At 34.6% G+C, this 23,439-nt stretch overlaps 1 protein-coding gene across 3 annotated transcripts in view; it reads right to left on the minus strand.

Moving 5' to 3' along the window:
* LOC149805167 (AP-4 complex subunit mu-1-like) overlaps positions 1 to 23,439 on the minus strand; it is a 61,688-nt gene that overhangs the window by 35,613 nt on the left and 2,636 nt on the right. For 2 of the 3 annotated variants that reach the window (XR_016418039.1, XM_089947962.1), the window contains exons 2-5: positions 14,523 to 14,611; positions 11,220 to 11,326; positions 6,143 to 6,239; positions 1,545 to 1,658 (exon numbers count right to left, since the gene is read on the minus strand). Coding sequence is in view for 2 of the 3 variants with exons in the window: in XM_089947962.1 (XP_089804088.1) it covers positions 1,545 to 1,658; positions 6,143 to 6,239; positions 11,220 to 11,326; positions 14,523 to 14,611 (407 nt within the window). In the remaining variant the exon portion in view is untranslated. Of the gene's footprint in view, positions 1 to 1,544; positions 1,659 to 6,142; positions 6,240 to 11,214; positions 11,327 to 14,522; positions 14,612 to 23,439 lie in introns of all 3 variants that reach the window. The other variant, XM_089947971.1, reaches the window with a different exon arrangement.

A 23,439-nucleotide genomic window follows, 5' to 3' on the forward strand; every position in this document is an offset into this window, starting at 1 on the left:
ATTTACTTGTCCAAGGAAAACTTGATTTTGACAAAATTTCTGCACCCCAGGGATGTCTCATGATGACCTCTGACATATTTAAAAAGATTCTGATAGTATCCCATGCAGGGTTCATACAAATTTGGCAAGTGTATAATTCAAGATTCTTGCAATAATTTTCAAGGAATTAATTCACAATGATTCTTGAATGAGTGTAAATTCAAACTATATTTGAAAATAATTTAATTATTTTTTCTTCATACATTTCAAAAACAACAAATTATGAATCAGATGTGCCTGTTTTCATTGACTGAATTTTGATTAACACATATTTTGTAAAGAATTCAAGTCTCCTTCAATCATGCAGCAAGTCAACAATGCCAAAATTATGGAAAATATTTCAGAAAATCTGATAAGTAATATCAGATCTTACTTAAAAAAAAGCAATTTCAAGCTTTTTCTGACAGGAATCATGTAAGAGTTTAACGTTTTTTCCGAGTTTATCGTGGTATAAACTGTCAGTTGCCAATTCACACAGCAAATAATGCCCAAAGGGCGTTATGTAAGCTGTGTGAGTCAGCAACTGACAGTTTATACCACGATAAACTCAGAAAAAAACAATGTTAAACTCTTATAATTGAAATTTCAATCATTAGTTATGTTATTTTGGTTGCATCATTAAAAAATAGAAATCTTAATTGAGCGTAGTAATACATGTTTGGGGTTTTTCTGTTACGTAGCTATATATAGCACTTGAGATTGTCCTGCTTGATCGTAATAAGGTCATCATAATACCAGTCCTTCAACCAATGGAAGCCAAATGTATTCAATTATTTTTATAAAAAAATGTAAGAATGTTGTTTTCCTTTAATGCTTACTTCATGTCTGCCTTCACTGGCAGTGTTTATCTTATGCTGTACACGTGACTCTATTTATAGAAGTGGAAAAGTAGTTCTCTTTACAGTTTATACAGAAATGAACGCAATTCGTTTTGATCACATGGTAACATTCTGACTAATGGAAATGTTACTTTCCTGTACCAGCCACTGGCATTGCAATTATGCTAATTTGTAAGCATTTTCAAGACCTGATTTAACATTCATATACTTTCAAGATATTCAAGAACTTGCAAGAATTTGAAAAGATAATCAAGGACCTGCAGGAACTTTCAAGATATCCAAGGACCTGAAAGAACTTTCAAGATATTCAAGGACCCACAGAAGTCCTGCTTGTGGGTACTGTCAGTCTATGGTGCTCCCTCTTTATGTTACTCTAAAAAATAGATTTATCTGAGACCATCCAATACCAAGGTACCAAGAAGGCTGTGTCACAATAACGTATTTATAATGTGGCAAGACAATAAAATAGTTGTCCTTAACTAAAAGTTAAAATTATATAACATAATTAGCAACAGTACAGCCAAATTTACAACAGTACAACCAAATTAGCAACAGTACAACCAAATTTACCCAATTTTATGAGATCCATGGCCATATGTGTTATTTGGGGTGCAGTAGAATACTGAGGGGCTTTAAAGCAAAGGACCATTGTACAAATAATCTTACCACTCGTGAGCTGAGTTCTGCAGCTGGGGTCCTGTCAACATTCACAAGGACTGGATCAGACTGAATGTATGGACGAAGCTTCTCTGTGCTTGCCAGCTGAACATAACCAAAACACTAGAAAAACAATTTTTGTAGTTTAAAATAAGTTCTTCAATAATGTGTAACTGACAAAAAAAACAAATTAAAATCTTGTACATCTGGTCCTACCAAGTTAAACAAGCAACCTGAAAAGGGACTGACACTCTGATGGCTGAAAAGACCATCAGGATGAGACCTTTTCTTTCTTCTAACTGCTGAGTGTTGCAACCATCTTTGATAGTCTTCAGCAATAATAAGATTTTCAAATTAACTGTTGTGGACATACTGGATGTCAGATTGGCATCATTTTCATTAAAGACATACTGGGTGTCATATCCATTCTTCTGGTGAAAACCCCATGTTGATATAGCCAACCATTTAGAAGGAATAGAGATAACGATATTTTCAAGATGACTGCCACATTGGTATATTGAGGGTTTGCGTTATATTTATTTCTGACCAACTAGACACCATAAGAACTCTCTTGATGAAATATCCGATGTCAAAATGACTTTCCACTTCAGAAGTAGCAAAAACAATATTTTCAAGATGGCTGCCAAGGTCTTAGATATTAGATAGCACCATTTTAATTTAGGCCTAACAACATAATGTAAGAAGTCTTATCTATAAAACAACATGAATCAAATTTATATTTGAACATCACATGAATATGAATTTATATATTAGTACATGTACATGTGTATGATTTGTGAAACAAAGGTAATATTTATAATATCGATAAGGTAACTTCACGTGGCCATGCATTTTAGAGTTGTTTCGAATGTAACAAAAACTGCACAGTTAGCTATGATGTATATATCTTATTCTATGCACTTAATCACTTTTCTTTAAGAAATCCATTATACTTCTTTACTGACAATTTTTTTTATTCAGCTGATTGGTCTGAACATGTATCTCCACTTCTGAGCAAAGAAGCAAACGTTTGCGATTGCCATGTTGTAAAGCATATTCTTTAATCTCCTTCAAATGTTCTATGACTGTAGAATGTGAAATAACCTGAGCCAGAATTTCACCAACAGATGACTATCACTGTCTGCAGTTGGAGAAGTACCCAATTTACCTTTCTGAAGAATATTCTTCTCCCAGTGTGGCCCTGAGAAAACAGAACTTTTCAGACAGTGGTCCATATCAGCATATTCTTCCAATGTCATGCCATTCAGATTCCATTGATGGATGCAAGTCTTGTTCACTCTCTTCATTCTCCCATGCTTTATGGCTACAACACTGACAGAAAAACCACACTTGGCAAAACACCTTTTAATGGAGTATGCAGACAGAACATCCCACACTGACTTAATTCATAAAATGGCACCCAGAACAGTGACAGCCTTAGATATTTCAGTTGCTGGAAAGCACTCATTCATTCTGGAAAGAATGTGTCTGATAATTCATTTTTTACAGCCTGAATTATCCCTGCATCACAGGGCTGTAGTTTAGATGTTGTATATGGGGGCAGAAAGACCAGTTTTACATTGCTAAACTGAACATCTGGGTGTGCACTGCAATGGTCTATGATAATTAAAATGTTCCAATTTTTCCTTTTCGTTTTATTGTTGACAGCTACAAGCCAGTTACAAAAGATGCCTGATGTCATCCAAGCCTTTCTGTTGGATTCATAGGCAACATCCAAAGATCTTAAACTAAATGACCTAAAACAGCTTGGGTTGCAGGATTTGCCTATAACTAAGGGGTTCAGCTTTTCTCGAATTGCACTACATGCTAACAATAGTATCAACCTCTCCTTTGCTTTTTTCCCTCATTAGCAAGCATGATCTTTCTGCACTAGGGACCTGTCAGGTAGTCCTCTGTAAAAGAGTCTCATTTCATCAGCATTAAAAATATCACATAAGTTATACCCATCAGTGATGAATGGTAGTCTTATTTTCCAGTCATCAACTGTCTATAAATTCATATAAGCTGATTTTCCACCAAGTACACTTGTGAATGATATTGTATCTATTTTTGAAGCTCTCCTACTGTATGACCAATCATTCTGGAGAAGTAGTGATAACAAGATTTTCAAAATGGCCACCATTTTCTTTTAGGACCAACTAGTCATCATATAAAATCTGAAAAACCACCATTCAGAAGGAGTACTAATATCAAGATTCTCAAGACGCCACTGTGGCAGCCACATTGGATGTATGAGCTGTACCATTTTCATTTAGGACCAATCAGACGTCATGAAAAGTCTACAGGTAAAAAAAATGTGTCAATATAATTTGTAGTTCTGGAGCAACAATAACAAGACTTTTAAGATGGTTAATGTGGTGACCATATTGAATTTCAGATTTTGGCCATACTGGATCTCAGATAAGCACCATTTAATTTGGGACCAACTAGATTTGGTAAGACAATTATGATATGATAATCCATTCAGGAGGAGTAGCAAAGATTTTCCAGATGACTGCTGTGGCAGTAATATTAGACATCAGATTGGTACTACTTGTATTTAGGTTCAACTAAACTTTATAAAAAGTTTTCTTGTGAAAACAAATATGTCATGAATTTATGTTCAGGAGGAGCAGGAATAACAAAATTTTCAAGATGGATGTTATGGTGGCCATATTTTAAGCCAGAACAGCACCATTTTCATTTATAACCAACTAGACATCACAAGGAAGTCTTTTAATGATAACCTCATGTTAATATGACCATCCATTCAAGGAAGAGTAGTAGTTAATAAGATTGAGGTGGCCATACCAAGTAGTACCATTTTCAATGCGGACCACATAGACCATGTGATGAAAGTTTCATGGTAATTCTCCAAGTAAATTAGGTGGAGCAGCATAATAAACATGTGCTAATAATGGATGGACAGATGACAGACCAAACTGTAAGCTCTTCTGGTATATGACCAGTGAAGATAAAAAGCTGTTTGTCTTTTAGTAACAGAAGTGCTGAAGGTCGTCTGCTTACCATGGCTGACTAAAGTGGTCTATCCTTGGACAGAAGGACTGGTGCCATATCTTATCAACTGACAATTACTACTGGAGTGGACATGCATGCTCTACCAGAGCTGTAGTTGGGGGAAAGGTGAGGGCTTGGAAGGGTGTGTCACATTATGATTGGGCAAGTATTATGCAAAAAACACATTTTACTGGTTTGTTTTAAATATGTTATGTTAGAAAAATAGATCAAACGAGAAGAAAGTTGCATCATCAAACTCTGATGCTGGTCTCTCTGGTTGCCAAAAGAATGAGTAGTGAGTTCTACCCATTTTAGATCAGGATGGTTTAGAGAAGAATTTTTCATGCTCAGCACAGTGAAATAATTCCAATTTAAGGAAAGAATACTGACCACAAAGGCTTTTGGATCAGGGACTGGAGAGATGAAGATCATGAACTTTGTGTTACACATCAAAGTGTCAAAGCTTATCACCTGAACAAATCAAAACCTTTTAACAAACAACTGCCTAAGTGCAAGTACTAAGGCATTAGATTGAACCCTTATGCAATATGATTTGTGTTGATGTGTGTCAGGACATGACATCTTTAGTGCAAAATATGCAAAGTTATAAAAGTACCATATCTCATTTCCCAGGTGTTTCTTCTGACAAGGACAATATTTATATGTGGAGCAACTGTATTTATTCATGTGACAGGATACTATTTTTGGCAGGAAAGTAAATTGTTCAGCTAATTCTTCATTAAATACATGTATTTAAAATAAAATATAAAAACAGCTTTCTAAACTATTTGCACTTTTATACACAGAGACACAAATGGATTTTCTCTATCACACTCTCGCCACATAAGCATGCAGAAAGAGACTTGTTTCAAATCTACAAAATGCTTAGTGACCAAAACTGAAAAAGATTGTAGGTTCCAAGGGTTTTTAGTTTTGAGGAGGTTCACTGTACAATTAAAAACATTAAAGGTGAAAACATAGGGAAAACTTGACAAAATCCATAAATTAAACCCTGTACCACAATAATTTATAATTGCTAAATTTATATGATGATTTTTTGGAACTGGAAATTATGCCAATAGCTCCCAAGAAATAATAATAATAATAATAATAATAATAATAACAATACCAGCAACAATAATGTTATTCAGTGCAAAGTATTTGTCCAAGTTTGAAAGGTGAACAAGCATTTAGTGGTCACATGTGTATAAATGCATGTTTGACCTATGTGTATTTGGTGGGGGGGCATACATGCATGCATGCTTGAGTGAGTGCATGTGTACATACAAATAACTCATCCAAAAGTTCAAGCAAGTATAACCTGTGTGTGTGTTTGTGTGTGTGTGTACACAGGCTAGCATGTGTGCATACCAATATCTCATCCAGAAGTTCAAGCAAGTATAACCTGTGTGTGTGTGTGTTGTGTGTGTGTGTGTGTGTGTGTGTGTGTGTGTGTGTGTGTGTACACAGGCCAGCATGTGTGCATACCAATATCTCATCCAGAAGTTCAAGCAAGTATAACCTGTGTGTGTGTGTGTTGTGTGTGTGTGTTTGTGTGTGTGTGTACACAGGCCAGCATGTGTGCATACCAATATCTCATCCAGAAGTTCATAGATAAGCAACAGATTGGCTTTAATGGAATCCTCATTCACCATGCCACAAAAGTCCTTGCAGATGTGGTAAAATCTGAAAACAAATTCAAAAATAACTTTAACATATTACATTAATTTCAGTCATAATAGATCAATCTATAGGTCTATCTGGAAAGTTACATTGTATGAAATATAGGCCAGCCTTTGTCAGCAAGTTTTAGTTTTTTTTAAAAATAAAGAATTTGTAAAAATATTTCTACATTTATAACTGACAGATTATTTCCAGCAGAAAAAAAAACTTTTTAGAGATTTGGATCAAAGCCACTGACATGACTCTCCTGAGAAAGTGCATAGCTCTTGTGCTTTTAAGTTTTCATGTGTCTCTCTAAATTAGTTTGCCTGATTAAAGCTATCTTATTGCTTGTTGTATTCATCACCTAGTCTAAATTTTGTCATGCCAGAAAACCTTCTGCATAATTCTCATGAAATTTCTGTTATGCTTTCTCTTTATTCATTGTGGTTGCAGATCCAACTCAGGAGATGGCATTTTGAGAAAAATCATCAAGTTCACAGTCAACAATGACTCTTAGACTCGAAGAACAAAACACTACATGCTAATGAAAAGCAAGATATAGCTGTTGCCAATAGAGGGCCAAAAATAATATTTGACCAATAGAATCAAAGGCTTTCCATTTGCTCTGTGGCTCCGATTACCAACATGGTGAATGCAATATGAAGGAAAAACATCTGCTTGATGATATAAAAAAAGCCAAGTTATTTTACAGATTTCTAAACAGCAGTTTTTTGTTGGTATTGATTGGAGATGAGATTTTTCTTGTAAGGATGACCTAATTCTTGTAGCTGCTCCAATAGGAGTTCAATCATTACTTAAGGATCAGCGACATGATAGGTAATTGAATGGAAACAATTCAATTGGAGGAAAAATGTAACAGATGGACATAAAAAAATCAAACTTTTATGCACACAAAACAATTACCTTCATATCAACATAGTACGAGACCATGCTAGACTTTAAATACTTAACAAATATACTTATATCAGGAAGATATTAAGAAGTTTGTAGAGTTATGAATGACTGGTTCCTTAAGTCAGAGATCTGGGACCCTAGAAAAAGTACAACACCTTTCCATGTGTAAAAGTGACACAACGCAATTGTGATATTAGAGTAAGCATGAACATAAAGCAAATATAAATTATTCTAACTGCTTTTAAATGCCTTTCATCTGATTTGGAATATTTGCATAAGCAAAACATGATAATTAAAACATGAAAAAGAATTTAAATTATTACATTGGGAGTAAAGTGCTTTTGTTCTGGACCTAAAAGAAATTAAAAATAAAGTTATGGACCTAGAGAGAGAAATAAAAATTAGTTCTCATTTCCTGACTTGGTTGATGAAGGATTTCAATGGCAAATCAAGGACAAATACAGTGTGACCCTGCTATAACACAGTAGTTGGGAGCCATAGAATCTGACCGTGTTATGAACCGAACCGTGTTATAAGCAACCAAGTCAGTTAGCTGAAGAAAATGTACCCCCCCCAACAAAAAAAACCCACCAAAGAATATTGGGGGTGGGGGTGGGTAATAAATGTGGGCGGTAAAATACGTGCTTTGTCGGCACAGTTGCCATCTTGAATTGATGCATATTAAATGAGAAATACACCTGTAGTGAAAACAGAAGACATAATATAATAGTTTACTTTATTTAGAGAACCATGAATTGGTACATATACGTGAATCCTGTTTATATATAAATGTCTAATGTATAGCATGAATAGAGTATCAACACCGTGTACTCACCTGCGAACCTCATCATATACATTGAATCCACAATACAAGTGATTCCATCGAAAATATCCACACACACAGCTTTAAAATATTCAATGATTTTGTAACAGGTCATACTGGTCTGAGTTCAGTGGAAAAACACAGCACAATCACGTAACGAATGACAAAACACATTTACTTTAAAGTACGTTCCAAGTCGGTAAAAGTTAGTTTGTGTTTTAAGCCACCGTTGGTAGCGTTCGCAAGCATAAACCTTTCTCCTACAAAAAGGAAACTTTCACAGCACAGTTAACGTGCTAAATCACGTTGGAAAATGCAAAAATCCATCAGATTCCACCACTTTTATTTAAGTTTGGTAGTCAGTAGAAAAGAAAAGTTCTCTGCTGTTATTGAAAGATTGTAGTCGGCTTTCTTTGATGAAGGGTGCATGCGCTATTGAAGTCACCGCTAAAGGACAGCTATGGAGAACCAAACGAATGCCCATTTCTTATTGTGGCAGCAACATCAAATAATTGTATTGCATGATTGAGACTTGTATATTTTTCATTTGCTGAGCACATTTTCATAACAGTCGGTGCTTCAAAGGTAATCTGTTTCCTTTGAAATTTCAGCAATCTATTTTATCTGGGTACATTTTTAAAAAGGAATTGGCCAGCGTTTAGACTATTCTAGTCACTGTCCCTCCATGCCTACTGAATAAACCAATAAGAAAGATTCATTTTTTTTCTTCCATTTGTGGTAGCAGCGTCATGCTGCCTTCTACGCATGCGTCTGAAAATTAACAAAGGGTCAACAGACGATAGAGATGCAGGTGTTCTGACGATAGGGATTATTACAGAAAATGTGAGCATTCTGAAGAACTTAATTCTAAGTGAAATGAAGAGGAATTTTACTTACCATCCACACACAAATGTCAGTCTTTGTAAATATATTAATTACTAGCAATCGGCTGAAAATCCAATGAAAGATAGATTACGAGACAATGCCTTGCCCGGTTGATCTCCGTTACCAGAAACGTCAACAACAAAAAAGTGGATATTTCACAACATATAGAACTCACGCTAGATTTCAGGATAAGTGGATTATGATATAACAATGCACTGTTTAGATGGTTTGTCAGCATGGACAAAAAATTTGTTTATGTAACAATTGATAAATTTCTGTGCATTTTATAGCAGTTTGCGGCTTCCTTTCATGGGGCCTCTGAATTTCTGCATTCCAAACCATTATATCCGAATTCATGTTATAACGGAGTGTGCTATAGCGGGGTCACACTGCATATATTTTCCTATAGCTTTTCAAATTCACAATCAAAATATATTTTCCTATGGCTTTTCAAATTCACAATCAAAATATATTTTCCTATGGCTTTTCAAATTCACTATCAAAATATACTTTCATATGGCTTTTCATATTCACAATCAAAATACTTTCCTATGGCTTTTCACGTTCACAATCAATAGTAACTAGAGTCATTTGAATTACTAGGAATCCGTACAATACCATTACATCTCTTTAACTGCTGTTGTGTTGAAATCATCTCTTGAACAATAACAAGATTTTCAAATGGCCATATGGTTGCCATATTGAAATTGCAAGATTAGCACCATTTTCATTTATGGCCAACTAGATATCAAAACATTTTTGTTGGTGAAAACCCTATGTTGATATGACCATTATTTTGGGATTAGTTGCTTTAACAAGATTTTCAGGATGGCACCATACTGGTGACAACAATTTAGTTGTCAAACCAGCACCATTTTGATCTAGGAAAATGCCATGTTGGTATGACCATTTCTGCAGAAGCAGTAGCAGTAAGATTTTCAAGATGACCAGATTGACCTTCTCTTTCTTTTAGGAGTAGCCATGCAAGGAATCTCAACATGGATGCCATGGTGGTCATATTAAACATCTGGTTTGGCATAATTATCATTTATGACCAATTAGACAACTATGGTGAAAGCCCCATATTGACTGAGCATCCATCCAAAAGGTGTAGCAATCAGGTGTAGCAATGTAGCAAAAGGTGTAGCAATCAGGAGTAGCAATGTAGCAAAAGGTATAGAAATCAGGTTTTAAAGATGGGCTCAGATCAGCATGATTTTGCCATCATAAGAACTCTTCAAATATAACCTACTGTCAGCATATCTTACCATTCTGGAGAAGTAGCCACCAAGAGAATTTCAAGACGGCTACCATACTGGCCATAGTGAATGTCAGACTGGCACATTTTACACTTATGGCCAACTAGACATCATAAGAAATCTTTAAGTGAAAATCCCATGTTGATATGACCATCTGTTCAGGTGCAGAAGCAATAAGATTTTCATGATGACTGCTATGGTGGCCATCTTGGGTGTCTGAGCATCATCATTTTCATTAAGGACCACCTAGGCCTTGGGATGAATGTTTTTGTAAAGTATCTAAGACTTTCATATTAAAGACTATGATGATAATATGAGTCCCTTGACAGAACTGGCACTCTACTATCTGCGTAGAATTTCCAGGAATTCAAAATAAGACCATTTCTTTATAACTGTTAAGTGTTTAAACCATTTCTGATATTCTTGAGTGATAAGATTTTCAAATTAGCTGCAGTGCCAGCCATATTGGATGCCATCTTGCATGTCAGATCAGCATTATTTTCATTCATGATCTACTAGACATGTCAGATCAGCATAATTTTCATTCATGATCTACTAGACATGTCAGATCAGCATTATTTTCATTCATGATCTACTAGACACCATAAGAAGTCTTCAGGTGAAAACCACATGTGAATGGGGCTTTACATTTACAAGAAGTAGTGACAAGCAGATCTACAAGATGGTTACCATGGTAGGCATATTTGAAGTAAAATCAGCACTAAATTCATTCAAGACCAACTAGTTATCAAATTTAGTGAAAACCCTATGTTGATATTCTATTGGGAGGGAGTTGCAATAAAAGATTTTTGAGATGGTGGCCATGGTGGCTATAAAGTTAATGTCACACTGTCACCATTTTCATTTAGGATCAATTAGATATCATAAGAAGTCTTATATTTAGGAGGAAACCATGGAATGAATGTCTGTGTATAAAGTTTCAAGGCAAGCCTCAAAGCTGTCTTCAGAGGAATATTGAGAACAAGCCAGTGCTAATAGCTGGTAAGGCATTATACAATAAACAATAGGCCATCCAATAAGCTCTTCTGATTTATAACTAGCAGAGCTATTAAAAATAACTACTAAACAGAAATGCTTCATGTACGGTACATACCATACCTGCAAAGGATTTCAATCACAAGAACTGGAGAAACTTCCTGGTGAGTAACAGCCACAAAATACAGACCATGTCTTCTTATGTAATAAAAATAAACACCTTTCTCTGACTGGAAGAAAAGGTTAAATCTTGTTTTTATTAAAGTCTCAATTCTTAGAAATAATTATGTATAATGATATGCTGTAACAAAGATAATTTCCTCTTTGCTTTGCATATGTCTAATAATGTCACAAATCTGTTAGACGTCGTGGAGTCAAATCTGAAAAACATATCCAAAATTTAATTTATTATTTCACCAATCATGCACAAGTGCATTAAAAAAAACAACTTATTTAAAATCTTGTAAAACCTAACTGCTTAAACATGTAAAAAAAATTCCATCTAATTCTAATATTCACAATAAATTCAGCAAGAGATCCTCAAAGGAACCGATGCTCTACTATCCAAAAAGCATTTCCAGGAAACCATCTCATATTCTTGAGATAAAACAATATACCATTTGTTATGTTAGAGTAATTAACATGTTTCTCAAGAAAACTGCAAAAAAATCTTTACCAGGGCCTTTGACTTTAAACCTGGTATCATGGACAGAAGATCACAGAACTTGTCACAAGATATAACTACATGTACCAAACATAATACATTTACTTAAACAGATCTACATGTTTTGAAGATAAAAAGAGAGAAAAACAACAAATTTATCTTACCAGAATCCTTCAAGGCATTTTTCAGAAATACCCACAAAATGGGTTAAATGATATAATTCCATTCATAATTGTTTGTGTTATTATGCTTACAAGCCAGTACAACTAAAAATCCAAGTCAAGACCAGTAAGTTTAAAATTCAACTTGTTCACTGCAGTGTAACTAAATATAAAGTCTGGTCCAAATTCACTTGTGTATGTACAAATCAATGTTTTCATAATCTCAATGAAGAACAAAAATGTAAGCAATGACCTTTAACTTGATCCCTAGGTTAAGTAAATCTGGTTTTTAAAATTCCTTCCAGATATGTTGGTGGTCAGATATGCACCATTTCAATCCGAACCAATGATATAATACAATGTTTTAATGAAAACCCCATGTTTATGCCACCATTCATACAAACGGAGTGGTCATAATAATATTTTGCAGCTGGCTATAGTGCCATACTGGATGTTAGATGAGTACCATTTCCGTCAGGATCGCAGCTACATACTAGTATTACAATACTGTTCGATAGTGCATGTGTATGTGTGTGATCGGATTTATAACATAGCTTTAACAATTTTAGCCATATCGCTATGATGTCTGAAGTGTAGCAGTTCATAGTGATGCCTAGCAATAGGGCATTGTGCTGCAGACATGTAGCACCATGTCCCACCCAGTCACATTATCCTGTCACCAAGCTGACCAGTCCTAACACTAACCTCTTAATGCTGAATGCCAAGTGAGACAGCTGTAAGTACTATTTTTTTATAAATCTTTGGTATGACTCAGCTGGTGTTCAAACCTGCAACCTCATGCATCCAAGCTGGATGCTCTAACCACTTAGGCCACTGTAGCAGTCGCTACAGTGTTTTAGGGAAGTCCAATTAGAAGAAGAAGCTATATAAAGATTTTCAAGGATAGCCATTAGGGAAGTTCGATCAATCAATTTAATATAAGAACTATATATGTGTATTCCAAGAGAGAAGTTATATTTAAAGAAAAACTGTTGGTATATCAATCTGAAGAAGTAGCTTTTCACAAGGTATTGTCAACTTTTAATGGAAAGTTACGCTGGCATCTTTTAATTTAGAATGATCTACATATAGTGAGATGTGTTTTAGTGAAAATCATGCATCTATGACCATCCTTAAAGAGAAATCATAATAAAAAGATTTTCAAGTTGGCCACAAAGACCATCAGCAAAAATATTTTTAGCTTGCACCAAGTAGATATTATAAGAAAGCTTAAAAAACCCAAGTCACGGAGATTATCCATTCAGGATAAGTAGCAATTACAAAAGAATTCGGATATCCACATTGGTGTCCATACTGGATATTGGATCAACTAAACATCATAAGAAGTCATATGAGTTGTCAATATGACCATCCACTCAGGGGGATAAGTGATAATAAGATTTTCTAGCTGGACATCATGGTGGCCATACTGGTTATCTCAGGGACACCATTTTCATTTAGGACCAACTAGACATTATAAAATAGGTATCGATACAAGGTGATGTTCTTTTTTGATTCACCATCAAAATATGGCATTTTAAGGAAATTCCTCAAGTCAGTATGACCGTCCTGTCAGGAGTAACAAGAAGAAGAATTTTTTCAAGCTGGCCAACACAGTAGCCATACTGGATGCAGATTAGTATATTTTTCATTTAAGACAAACATCATAAGAAGTCTTTCTGTGAAAACCACATGCCAATGAGACAATCTGTTTAGGAGCACATGTATTAGTGATAACAAGATTTTTAAGATATATTGGTTGTCCGAAGGGCATCATTTTAGTTTCAGACCAGCCAGATCTTGGGATGAATGTACTGCAATCATCACATGCAGTAGTTTAGGAGGAGTAATGATAACAAACTTATGCAAACAAATGTTAAGCGCTGTACAAATGGCTACATCATAGTTCTTTAGGTCTATTTTCAGAAGAACCAAACATTTTCTGATTAGCTATATTTTGGCTGTACTCATCAATCTTCAAAGGATGAACTCCTAAATTTCATGAAGAAAAATATCTTACAATTTGAATAATTAATGTTCAAAATAACTTTAGGAAAATGGGAGTGGGCTATGATTTTCTTGAGTCATAAATTGGAGTAAAAATTGAAAAGAATTAATGTTCTTCATATATAGAATAAACAACTGAATATAACTGAATAAAATCCAGATATTTCCTTCATATTTAACATAAGCAGCCAAGATAACTATTCTTTTGCAGCACAGGGGAAATAACTTTTGTATAATTATAATAAATGCTGGTCAAGGGCAGATCATAGCATCACTGAAAGGTAAAGAGAAGCTTGAAGATAAAAACAAAATAAAATAGCCCTTTCAGCTGCTAATATACTTACAAAATATAGCTGCTAATATACTTACAAAATGAGGTTCTTGATATACTTACAAAATGAGGCTGCTAATATACTTACAAAATGAGGTTCTTGATATACTTACAAAATGAGGTTCTTGATATACTTACAAAATGAGGTTCTTGATATACTTACAAAATGAGGCTGCTAATATACTTACAAAATGAGGCTGCTAATATACTTACAAAATGAGGCTGCTAATAAACTTACAAAATGAGGCTGCTAATATACTTACAAAATGAGGCTGCAGGCTTGCAGCTTTAGACTGCTTAATCTTTTCTTTAAAATGATCAGCAGCAGATCTCACCTCATGTCCACCTCTATCTATGTATATGTTAAGTACATGATGATCCAAAAATTGTATTGATGTAAAAGCAAATAATAAAAAAGCACTAGCTCTTTATAATTTTCTTTTTTTTGTTGTTGAGCAAAAAGGTAACATTTGATCATACATAAAGTTCGTTAGACAGCACTATAATGACTTACTGGTACATTTATTTATGAGCTGGCAACTTTTTATGTAATGTCTCTGATAGGATGACACTATTTCTTCTCGATGGAAGATATTAGGCAGGTTTTGTTTGTGATGTAATGAAGTATTCCTTTTGTGATTCCCTTAAAAGGACCACCTCAAATTTTTTAGCATATTAAGTAACTATTTTGCACCATCCCTTGATGAAAAACCCAACATCTCCACTTCAGCTGAACCAGGAATCACTTCAATATATACATGCCATTTTTTTTCTAGACTTATGAGAAATGTGTGAGAACAAGGAACAAGGAACCCCATTAACCTTTTCAAACCATGCTCTTTTTTATGCAAAATACATAGTGGGGGGGCCTGGGTAGCAGTGAGATCTAAAGCACTCGCCTTTACCAAACACTGCCATTTCATCTCTGTCCACATGAGTTCAAGTCTTCGTCTTGGCCAATGTAGGTATGTGAGAAAGCATGTCAGTAGCTTCCTGTGGGTAAGTGGTTCTCACTGATTTTTTCCATCTTTTTCTTTTACCAGTTATATTGACTACCATGTATAGCCTATCATGCACAGGAAAATGGCATTCAACAAAAAACAACAAAAATAACTCTTGCATAGCAATACCATGGCCTCCCATCAAGAAGCAGTAGTAAGGTCTATCTCAAATTACCTGCTCATTGACATCAATCTATATAATGAAGAGTTTAATATGGATATTGTGGCTGAGCTTATCAAGCAAAGCATCATGCTAGAGGCAATTCTAACCAGGATCAAGTTTTCAATACTAACTTCATGGTTGGTATCAAGCATGATGTTCATACAATAGATACTTCTGCTGCAACATGGCCATCAAAAGAAACCAAGCAGACTGGAGCAAGGTAAAGAATTCAATACTCTGGTTCAGGGCCATGTGTTCCACCTCAAATTTCACAATGAGTTTGGTGGCATAGATGACAGCAACAAGATGCAGCACAGACATCCTAGCAGTCGATTACTGAATAACCAAGCAAAATACAGACAGTGACAAACTTCTATTTGAATTTAAAGTATGGCAGTATGGAAAAAGTACTTCAAGATGCAAAAAAACCCAGCTGCAATAGGTACAGAACTACATTTTGTAGCATACAGTCTGGGCATGGATGTAAAGAGTGTACTCTCGCTGTCAATATATAATTTTGTTTAATCAATCCTAACTCCATTGTTGTGTGTGTGTGTGTGTATGTGTGCGATTAGGGTTTTTAATGTAACTTTAATAATTTTTCAGTCATATTGCTACGATGTCTGCAGTGTGGCAGTTTATAGTGATGTCTAGCACTGGGGCGTTATGCTGTAGACATGTAGCATGATGTCCCACCCAGTCACATTATCCTGACACCAGGCCGACCAATCCTAACACTAACCTCTTAATGCTGAGCACCAAGCAAGGCAGCTGTTAGTACCATTTTCTAAGTCTCTGGTATGAAATGAAAGTATGTGTATCTGTATATGATGTCAATAAAATATATGTATACTATGTATGCTGTATCTTTGACATACTACTCATACATTTTTCATCAAAAGGAAACTCTGCAAGCTTTGTTTCATTTTAAAAATCATTTATACATCTTTGTGGTATATAATGTTCTCTCTCTCTCTCTCTCTCTCTCTCTCTCTCTCTCTATATATATATATATATATATATATATATATATATATATATATATATATATATATATATATATATATATATATATATATATAAGAGCCTAGGCTCTTACCAAAATAAAAAAACAACAGAAAAGAGTGAAGACAACAAGCTTTGTAAAAATTTAAAAAAATTATTTCCCTAGAATATAAAGTGAAGAGTAAGAAAAAAAACTTAAGATTTTAAGAATCAAATCCAAAAATAATCCAAGAATTAAAAAATACGAGTCCAAGTAATAAAAAGTCCTGAAAGAAACTGAATTTGAATCCCGATGAAATCCAAAATGGAAGACAATGACATCTGTTGTAACCTGCAAAGTGCTGTTATGTCAACAGTTTCTTGTTGGCTCACAGAAAATATTATTCCAGTTTTTGAAATCTGTATAAACTTTGATAAATGTCCTTGTCCAAGAATTAATTTAGAGCACTAGTATTTCCAGGGAAAACAATCACCTGAAATTCAACAATTTAAACAAAATGAAATAATTAGCCCAAACTGGACACAACATAAAACACCCTGACATCTCAAATGTTAAGGCATGACTGACTATTCTTTCTCAAAACAAAGTTTGTTACATGATAAATATCACAGTCCAGGTATGGCCTTGACTTAACTTAATAACTCTTACTCTGAGAAAGAATTTTAAAAAATATATAAAAAGTTGTTTACTAAAACTGTTACTGGTTCTGAATCAAGTCCAGAGTCTAGATACAGTGTTTCTATCATTAGGTGTTTACCAATAAAAATTTTAAAAATGTCAGTTCAAACAAAACTGAACTTCATTCTAAAAAAAATTAAGTCTAATAAACAATATTACATTATATAGCATGTGGAATCAAATAAAAAATTAAAACAAAGAAACAAACAATTAAATTAAATCAAATATACATAACATCACCATGGGGTAGTACAGACTCATACCATGATGAAGGTCCATAAAAAAAGTCATTTAAAAAGAGTCTTGTATATTAAATACATGCATGTTTAAAAAAGGTTAATTGGTTTATTTACAATATAATTCTATTTGCTGCTATTGCCCATGTGAAAATTCATGTTCGTTCCGAGTTCATTTAAACAATGTAGCCCAAGATGTTTAACATACCGATCAGTGGAAAGTAGATCACTAACACATCATGAATTTATATGTTTATACTTTATTCAAAGAAATCTGAACAAACTTTTGCACCAACTTGACTGGAGGCACACCTTTAGCCTGTGTGTGGAGACATGTAGCATCATGTCCCACCCAGTTACATTATCCTATCACCAGTCCTAACACTAACATCTTAATGCTGATCACCTAGCTGGTAACATCCTTTAAAGTCCTTGGCATGACTCGGCTGGGGTTTGAACCTACAACCTCCCACATCTGAGGAAGATGCTCTAATCATTAGGCCACTGGAGAGGTCCCTTTGGCTTACATTGAACAGCATAAATGTATCCTACTGTTACAAAGAGAAAGTAATCCTCTGAAATATGGACAGTTAAATTCCAAATGGCAAGGACTGCCACTTAAAAAAAAAGAAAACAACAGAAGACACTCAATTCTTATTGAAATGCAAACCATATACTTAGTCCTTAATGGCAGTGCACAACATATGTTCACAAGGTTGAATACACACAACTTTGAGCTACCATCTAGATCAGGGGTCTCTGACTCAAACCACCCTGCAGGCTGCATGGGGCATCACCTATGTTATCTCTCATGACACATTGTGACACGAATCATTTGGCGAGCCACAGGATATGGATTGGCAGGCCACATGCGGCCTGTGGGCTGCGTGTTTGAGACCCCTGATCTAGATTCTGACACTGTAGGGACAATGGTATGTAAGTACTTGAAAGGACTGATGATTTAACGAGGGGGGTGGGCTAGTAGTAGGGTGGCTTTGATTTTTGTTTTAAACCTTAAAATCAAGTTAAGCTGTGTGATACAACCACAAATCAAACCAGAAGAAAACAAAACAAAAGATTTTATTTTTGCAGTCCAATATCCCAGATTGTTTTATGCAATTTTTTATTAATTTTTGGGGAGTGAAAATAAGCACATCATATAATTTTCCATCTTTGGCAATTTTGCATACAGATTTCCCTCTCTCCCAAAGAAATTTGAATATTCAGTAAATGGTATTCTCAGGTGACATTTAGCTGATAAAGCATATAAATAACTTTTCCATGTAAAATAAATATACAAACTATAAAGATTTTACAACCAAACCTTCCTATAGATAACAAATATATATACAGAATGCTAAAATGGTTGAAAGTTTTGCACAGAGTCATTTAGGAAACAAGTATTCTATTATAGCGCACTGCTCTATGTGGATTTGCCATGTATAGCATGCACAGTAACAGACACCATGAGATAAAGAATTAAATAAGGGATAACAAGACCACCACTACAATACAATGGTAACTAGTACAGCAGCAGTACCACAATGTAAGATGTCAACCTAGGTATACACAACTGGGGTGAGGGTGGGCTGATGTCTTAGTGTATGAACAATTTGGGCTGCATAGCATGAACTTAATGTCAGCTGACCTAGGGAGTTGGCAGTCCATATTGAAAATGTTCCACTCTAATTACAGTGCGATCCCACCATAATACAAACTCAGACATAAGCGGTTGTAGTGTCTCCCGAAATTTCGTATATTCATTCGCACATGAAGAAAAAAAAAGTACATAAAATAGTGTATAATAAATTTATTATCATTTTGTGGAAGAGATTGCATATGAATTCGAATATAATACAATTGTGGCATAGTTCCTGAAATTTTAAATACATGTACTTGTATTTTTCTCGTACAGGGAAAAAATATGTTTTTAAAGTACGAGAAATAGTGTGTAAAACGTTTATTATCACCTTGGGGAAAAGTTCGCACCTGAATTTGAATATAATATGATCGTGGTGCAGCTTCTGAAATTTAACAATTTCACCAGGTTCTTGAAGTGTTATGCAAAAATAAACATTATCGGAAATGTAACTTATTACTAATCCATGAGTAAGGCCAGTAAGTCATCTTTGTGATTGTCTTCAATTAATTCTGTATACAATTGTTGCTCAAACAATAGCCAACATGTGTTTCTTCTTTAACTGCATACACAACTAAGCAGAAGACAATGTAGTGATTGATAAAAGATTATCACAATTTAATAAACATTAAGAAACGAAAGCCACAAACACATTTGCTGGGCTTGGTGGTGTTATTAGATGCAATCAGCTGACCAGTAAATAATATCCACTTTATTACCTGGAAATTGGAAGGGTATGAAATTGTACATGCATTCAGCTTAATTTTTTTTTATAAAATTGACTTGTGACCATTGCAGGTCTACTGCACTTAGTTCTTGGGTTTTATATGTGTATGGTGTTTGCTTATGAACTTGTTATTATTTTCCTATTTTTTTATAAAAATATTTTACCGTTACAGAAAAGCAAGTTCACAAACACAAGTTGTTCTCTCCGCTTGGCGCAATGACTAGTATAGTAGTTTTCACAAGTTTCTTTCGATATTCCCAAAATCTGAAGTAAAAGTTAATGCATGCCGAAAGCATGTGTTGATTGTTAATTATTCTTGCTGTAGTTGTTCATACAAATAGGAGTACAAGCGTCAATTACTGAAAATTTAGAATGGATAAATGTATACGGAAACGCATATGAGAAAATTTTAGCAGTTATTATGAAATTTGTACAGACACTGTTTATAAACACTACAACAAAATGAACCATACACATTCATTGTCTTTCTTAACCTAATTTTGCTGTTAATTTTTCCCACTGAATTCAGACACATAATGATCAGTTACAAAATTATTGAATAGTTTAAATATGTATGCAATTCTTGCAATGGAATTACATGTATTATGGATTAATTGCAAGCCCCAATGGTACAATATCAGATGGCAAGTAAACGGTGTTAATATTCTTTTCATACTATATACAGTATTAGATGTTGAATTCAGACACAATGATTTGGGATACAATTATTGAATACTGCAAGTGTGTGTGCAATTTTTCAATGGAATTACATGCATTATGGATGACCTGCATGCCACAACTGCACAATAGTAAATGGTGTTTATACCCCCTTATTCATCATATACATTAGACATGAATACATGTATATGTGCCAATGAGTTGTTCTCTGAAAAAAGTATAATACAGTAAACTGTAAAACCCCGTATTAATGCAACCCTGCTATTGATGTGATCCAATTGTTTGGACCCCAATTATCATGTTATAGCGGGGTCCACTGAACTTTAGTCATATAATACTTACTCTAATAACTTACTGTACACTTTCAAGAAACTGATGTCTGATAAAATATGGGCAAATGTGATTAACCATATTCATTTCATTAAAGGAAATTAATCCTTAGTTCAACTGACTTCGGCATTCCTAAGCTACCATTGCTCTTCAACCAAATAAAATGGTGCTCAACAGATTTTGAAAAATACCACCACTTGATTGTTCTTGAATATGTTTAATTGAAGAGAAAGGCATCAGAGCAATTATATATATATATATATATATATATATATATATATATATATATATATATATATATACATATATATAGTACAAAGCAATAAGGATTCATTCATTTCTTGGAGGTAGGATATGAAAGTTTGTTTCAGCCAAGATATATATTTGTTTCTTTTACCACAAGATAATTCTTTTTAAAACGGTGTTTTCCCCTAGGAGTATATGAATGAGAGTCAACATTCCCCTTGGTGTCAGAACTGGTGATCAAATTAAAACTAGTGGGGGGGTCACTGATGCACAAATGAAGGTAAAGGGAAACACTGTAAAAAGCCAATATAATGGATACAATTGTGCTTTTATGTCAATAAATCAGAGAAAGAATATTGTTTTGAAGCTATTTGGCTGTTGGAATTTTTCTTTACAAAAATCAAATACCCACCCCTGCTCCCCTCCCTTAGTGCCAATACTTGCTGCCAACTATACAAAATATTTGAGAAAATTTTACTTCATTTTCAAGGTCAACTGAACTGACCTTGAAAATGCTATGATGCACTGATTGTTCATGGAGTAAGACATCAACCCCCTCAAGAAAAAAACCTGGGTCAATGTCTAATACTAATATTATTACCCATACTCCTACCTCATGGACAGGGTACTAACATGATCATATACGTGTCAATGGAGAAAGCCAGGTGTGATTCACACCCAGCACTCTTTTAGCCTAATATCAACAATTTGAACATATTCCTTGCATATAATCAAATAAATTGAGTAGTCCTCTTTTTTAATATCGGAAGTATCGCAAATCATTGTAGAAATAGTTGTAAAATCTTTTTTTTTATACCTTTTTATCCATTATATTTCATTTAGATTTTCTGCCATATTAGTTCAAATAATGATTACTTCCATTCTCAGCCTTGTTTGTTTGTGTGCCATATAAGGACACTGAGGCCTTATTTGGAAACGTAAACAAATCATAGTAAAAATATGGCACGGTTTGGGTCAGAAATTCCGCGCATTAAAAGTAAATATGGTTTATCAGCAACTTTGAAATTCCACCAATTTGCCACTTGATTTATAATAACATAACGTAGAATATCCAAATATGGTCTGGCAAGCCTTACATAGAAAAGGGGTCACGGCGACAGTCTTGTGTTATCTGTCATGGCGGACACAGTGAGGTTAGTGTAACCATGCCAATTTATTTTATCGTGTAAGGGCTTAACCCCTTACCTCATGCAAGCGCCTTTGGATGCCTCTATTCCATTCGCATGGAAGCGCCTTAAACGTCTCTACTCCATTTGTATGGAAGCGCCTTTTGATGCCTCTACTCCATTCACATGGAAGCGCCTTTTGACATCTGCTGTAAACATCAGCCACTTTTAGCGGGTTTTCATAGCGCCACCTTCGAGGAAAACCCTCTATTAGATACCTCATTCATTGCTGTGAATGACCATTACCTCAGTTCACATGGTCGTTGTTTATGCTCTGGTAGAAACCTGCTATTTAAAATAACTGGGTCGTATTCTTCACTCTCCAAAATGGAGGTCATGGATTTCGTTCAGTACTTTTCATAATTAGAATCACAACTATGAAAGTTTCAATAACTTAGGTAAAGGCTCTGATATTGATGTAGGTAGCAATCAGTTTTTTTAAATTATCAAATTCAGATGACTTAGTGATGTAGACGCAGACAAAGAACTTGTAAATTTCGAGTATGAGAAATGGCAGCTACGGTTGGTCATGTGGCTTTACTGACTTGACGGTGAACAAGTTCTCTCAAGATTTTAAAGCAAATAAAAAATTCTTCCGTGAAAAATTATTATGCAGCTATAACGATCGGACTTTACTCTTAAATTTTTCCATACATAATAGATGTGTACCAAAAATGTAAAATGGTTAAAATTGCTGTTAAAAGTAACATACACTACACTGCTTAATAGTTAACAGACCTATATGTATGGTGTCGAATAGGTAACAGGTGTTCTATTTATATTGCACTGCACTGGGTAACTTAGCTACATGTGTATCGGAGGGCTAAAAAGCCATACACTCTATAAGGTAAAGGGTTAATAAATTCAAAATAACCCAAACTTCTTTCACAGCATGATTATACTTATGTAGTAGATTTCTACACTATTTGTTTTTCTGACTTCAGTGATGATTTTTTTTTGCTCCATTACAAGATATGGGATCAGTTCATAGCCTCAGCCACAACAAATCAAGCTGAGGCTACGACATCACAACTAGGTCAATGTCTTACATTGCAGAACTATGACAAAAACTGCTACAATAGTCATATAACAGAAGCCACTGCACCTTTAGTGCCATTTATATGAACATTTCATGTTTTGCAGTCTTATATGTACTTTTACTATTTACGGGATGTGTGAATTCCTACTGGGGATCTGAAGAAGGCATGTGCATTGTCATATTTTGGGTCGTGACAGAGATTTGAGTCAATATCATTTAAATTGTTATGTATATATAACAGATACGAAAA

This window comes from Sinohyriopsis cumingii, chromosome 2 (assembly GCF_028554795.1).
Source record: "Sinohyriopsis cumingii isolate HCF-2022 chromosome 2, ASM2855479v2, whole genome shotgun sequence".
Classification (NCBI taxonomy): domain Eukaryota; kingdom Metazoa; phylum Mollusca; class Bivalvia; order Unionida; family Unionidae; genus Sinohyriopsis; species Sinohyriopsis cumingii.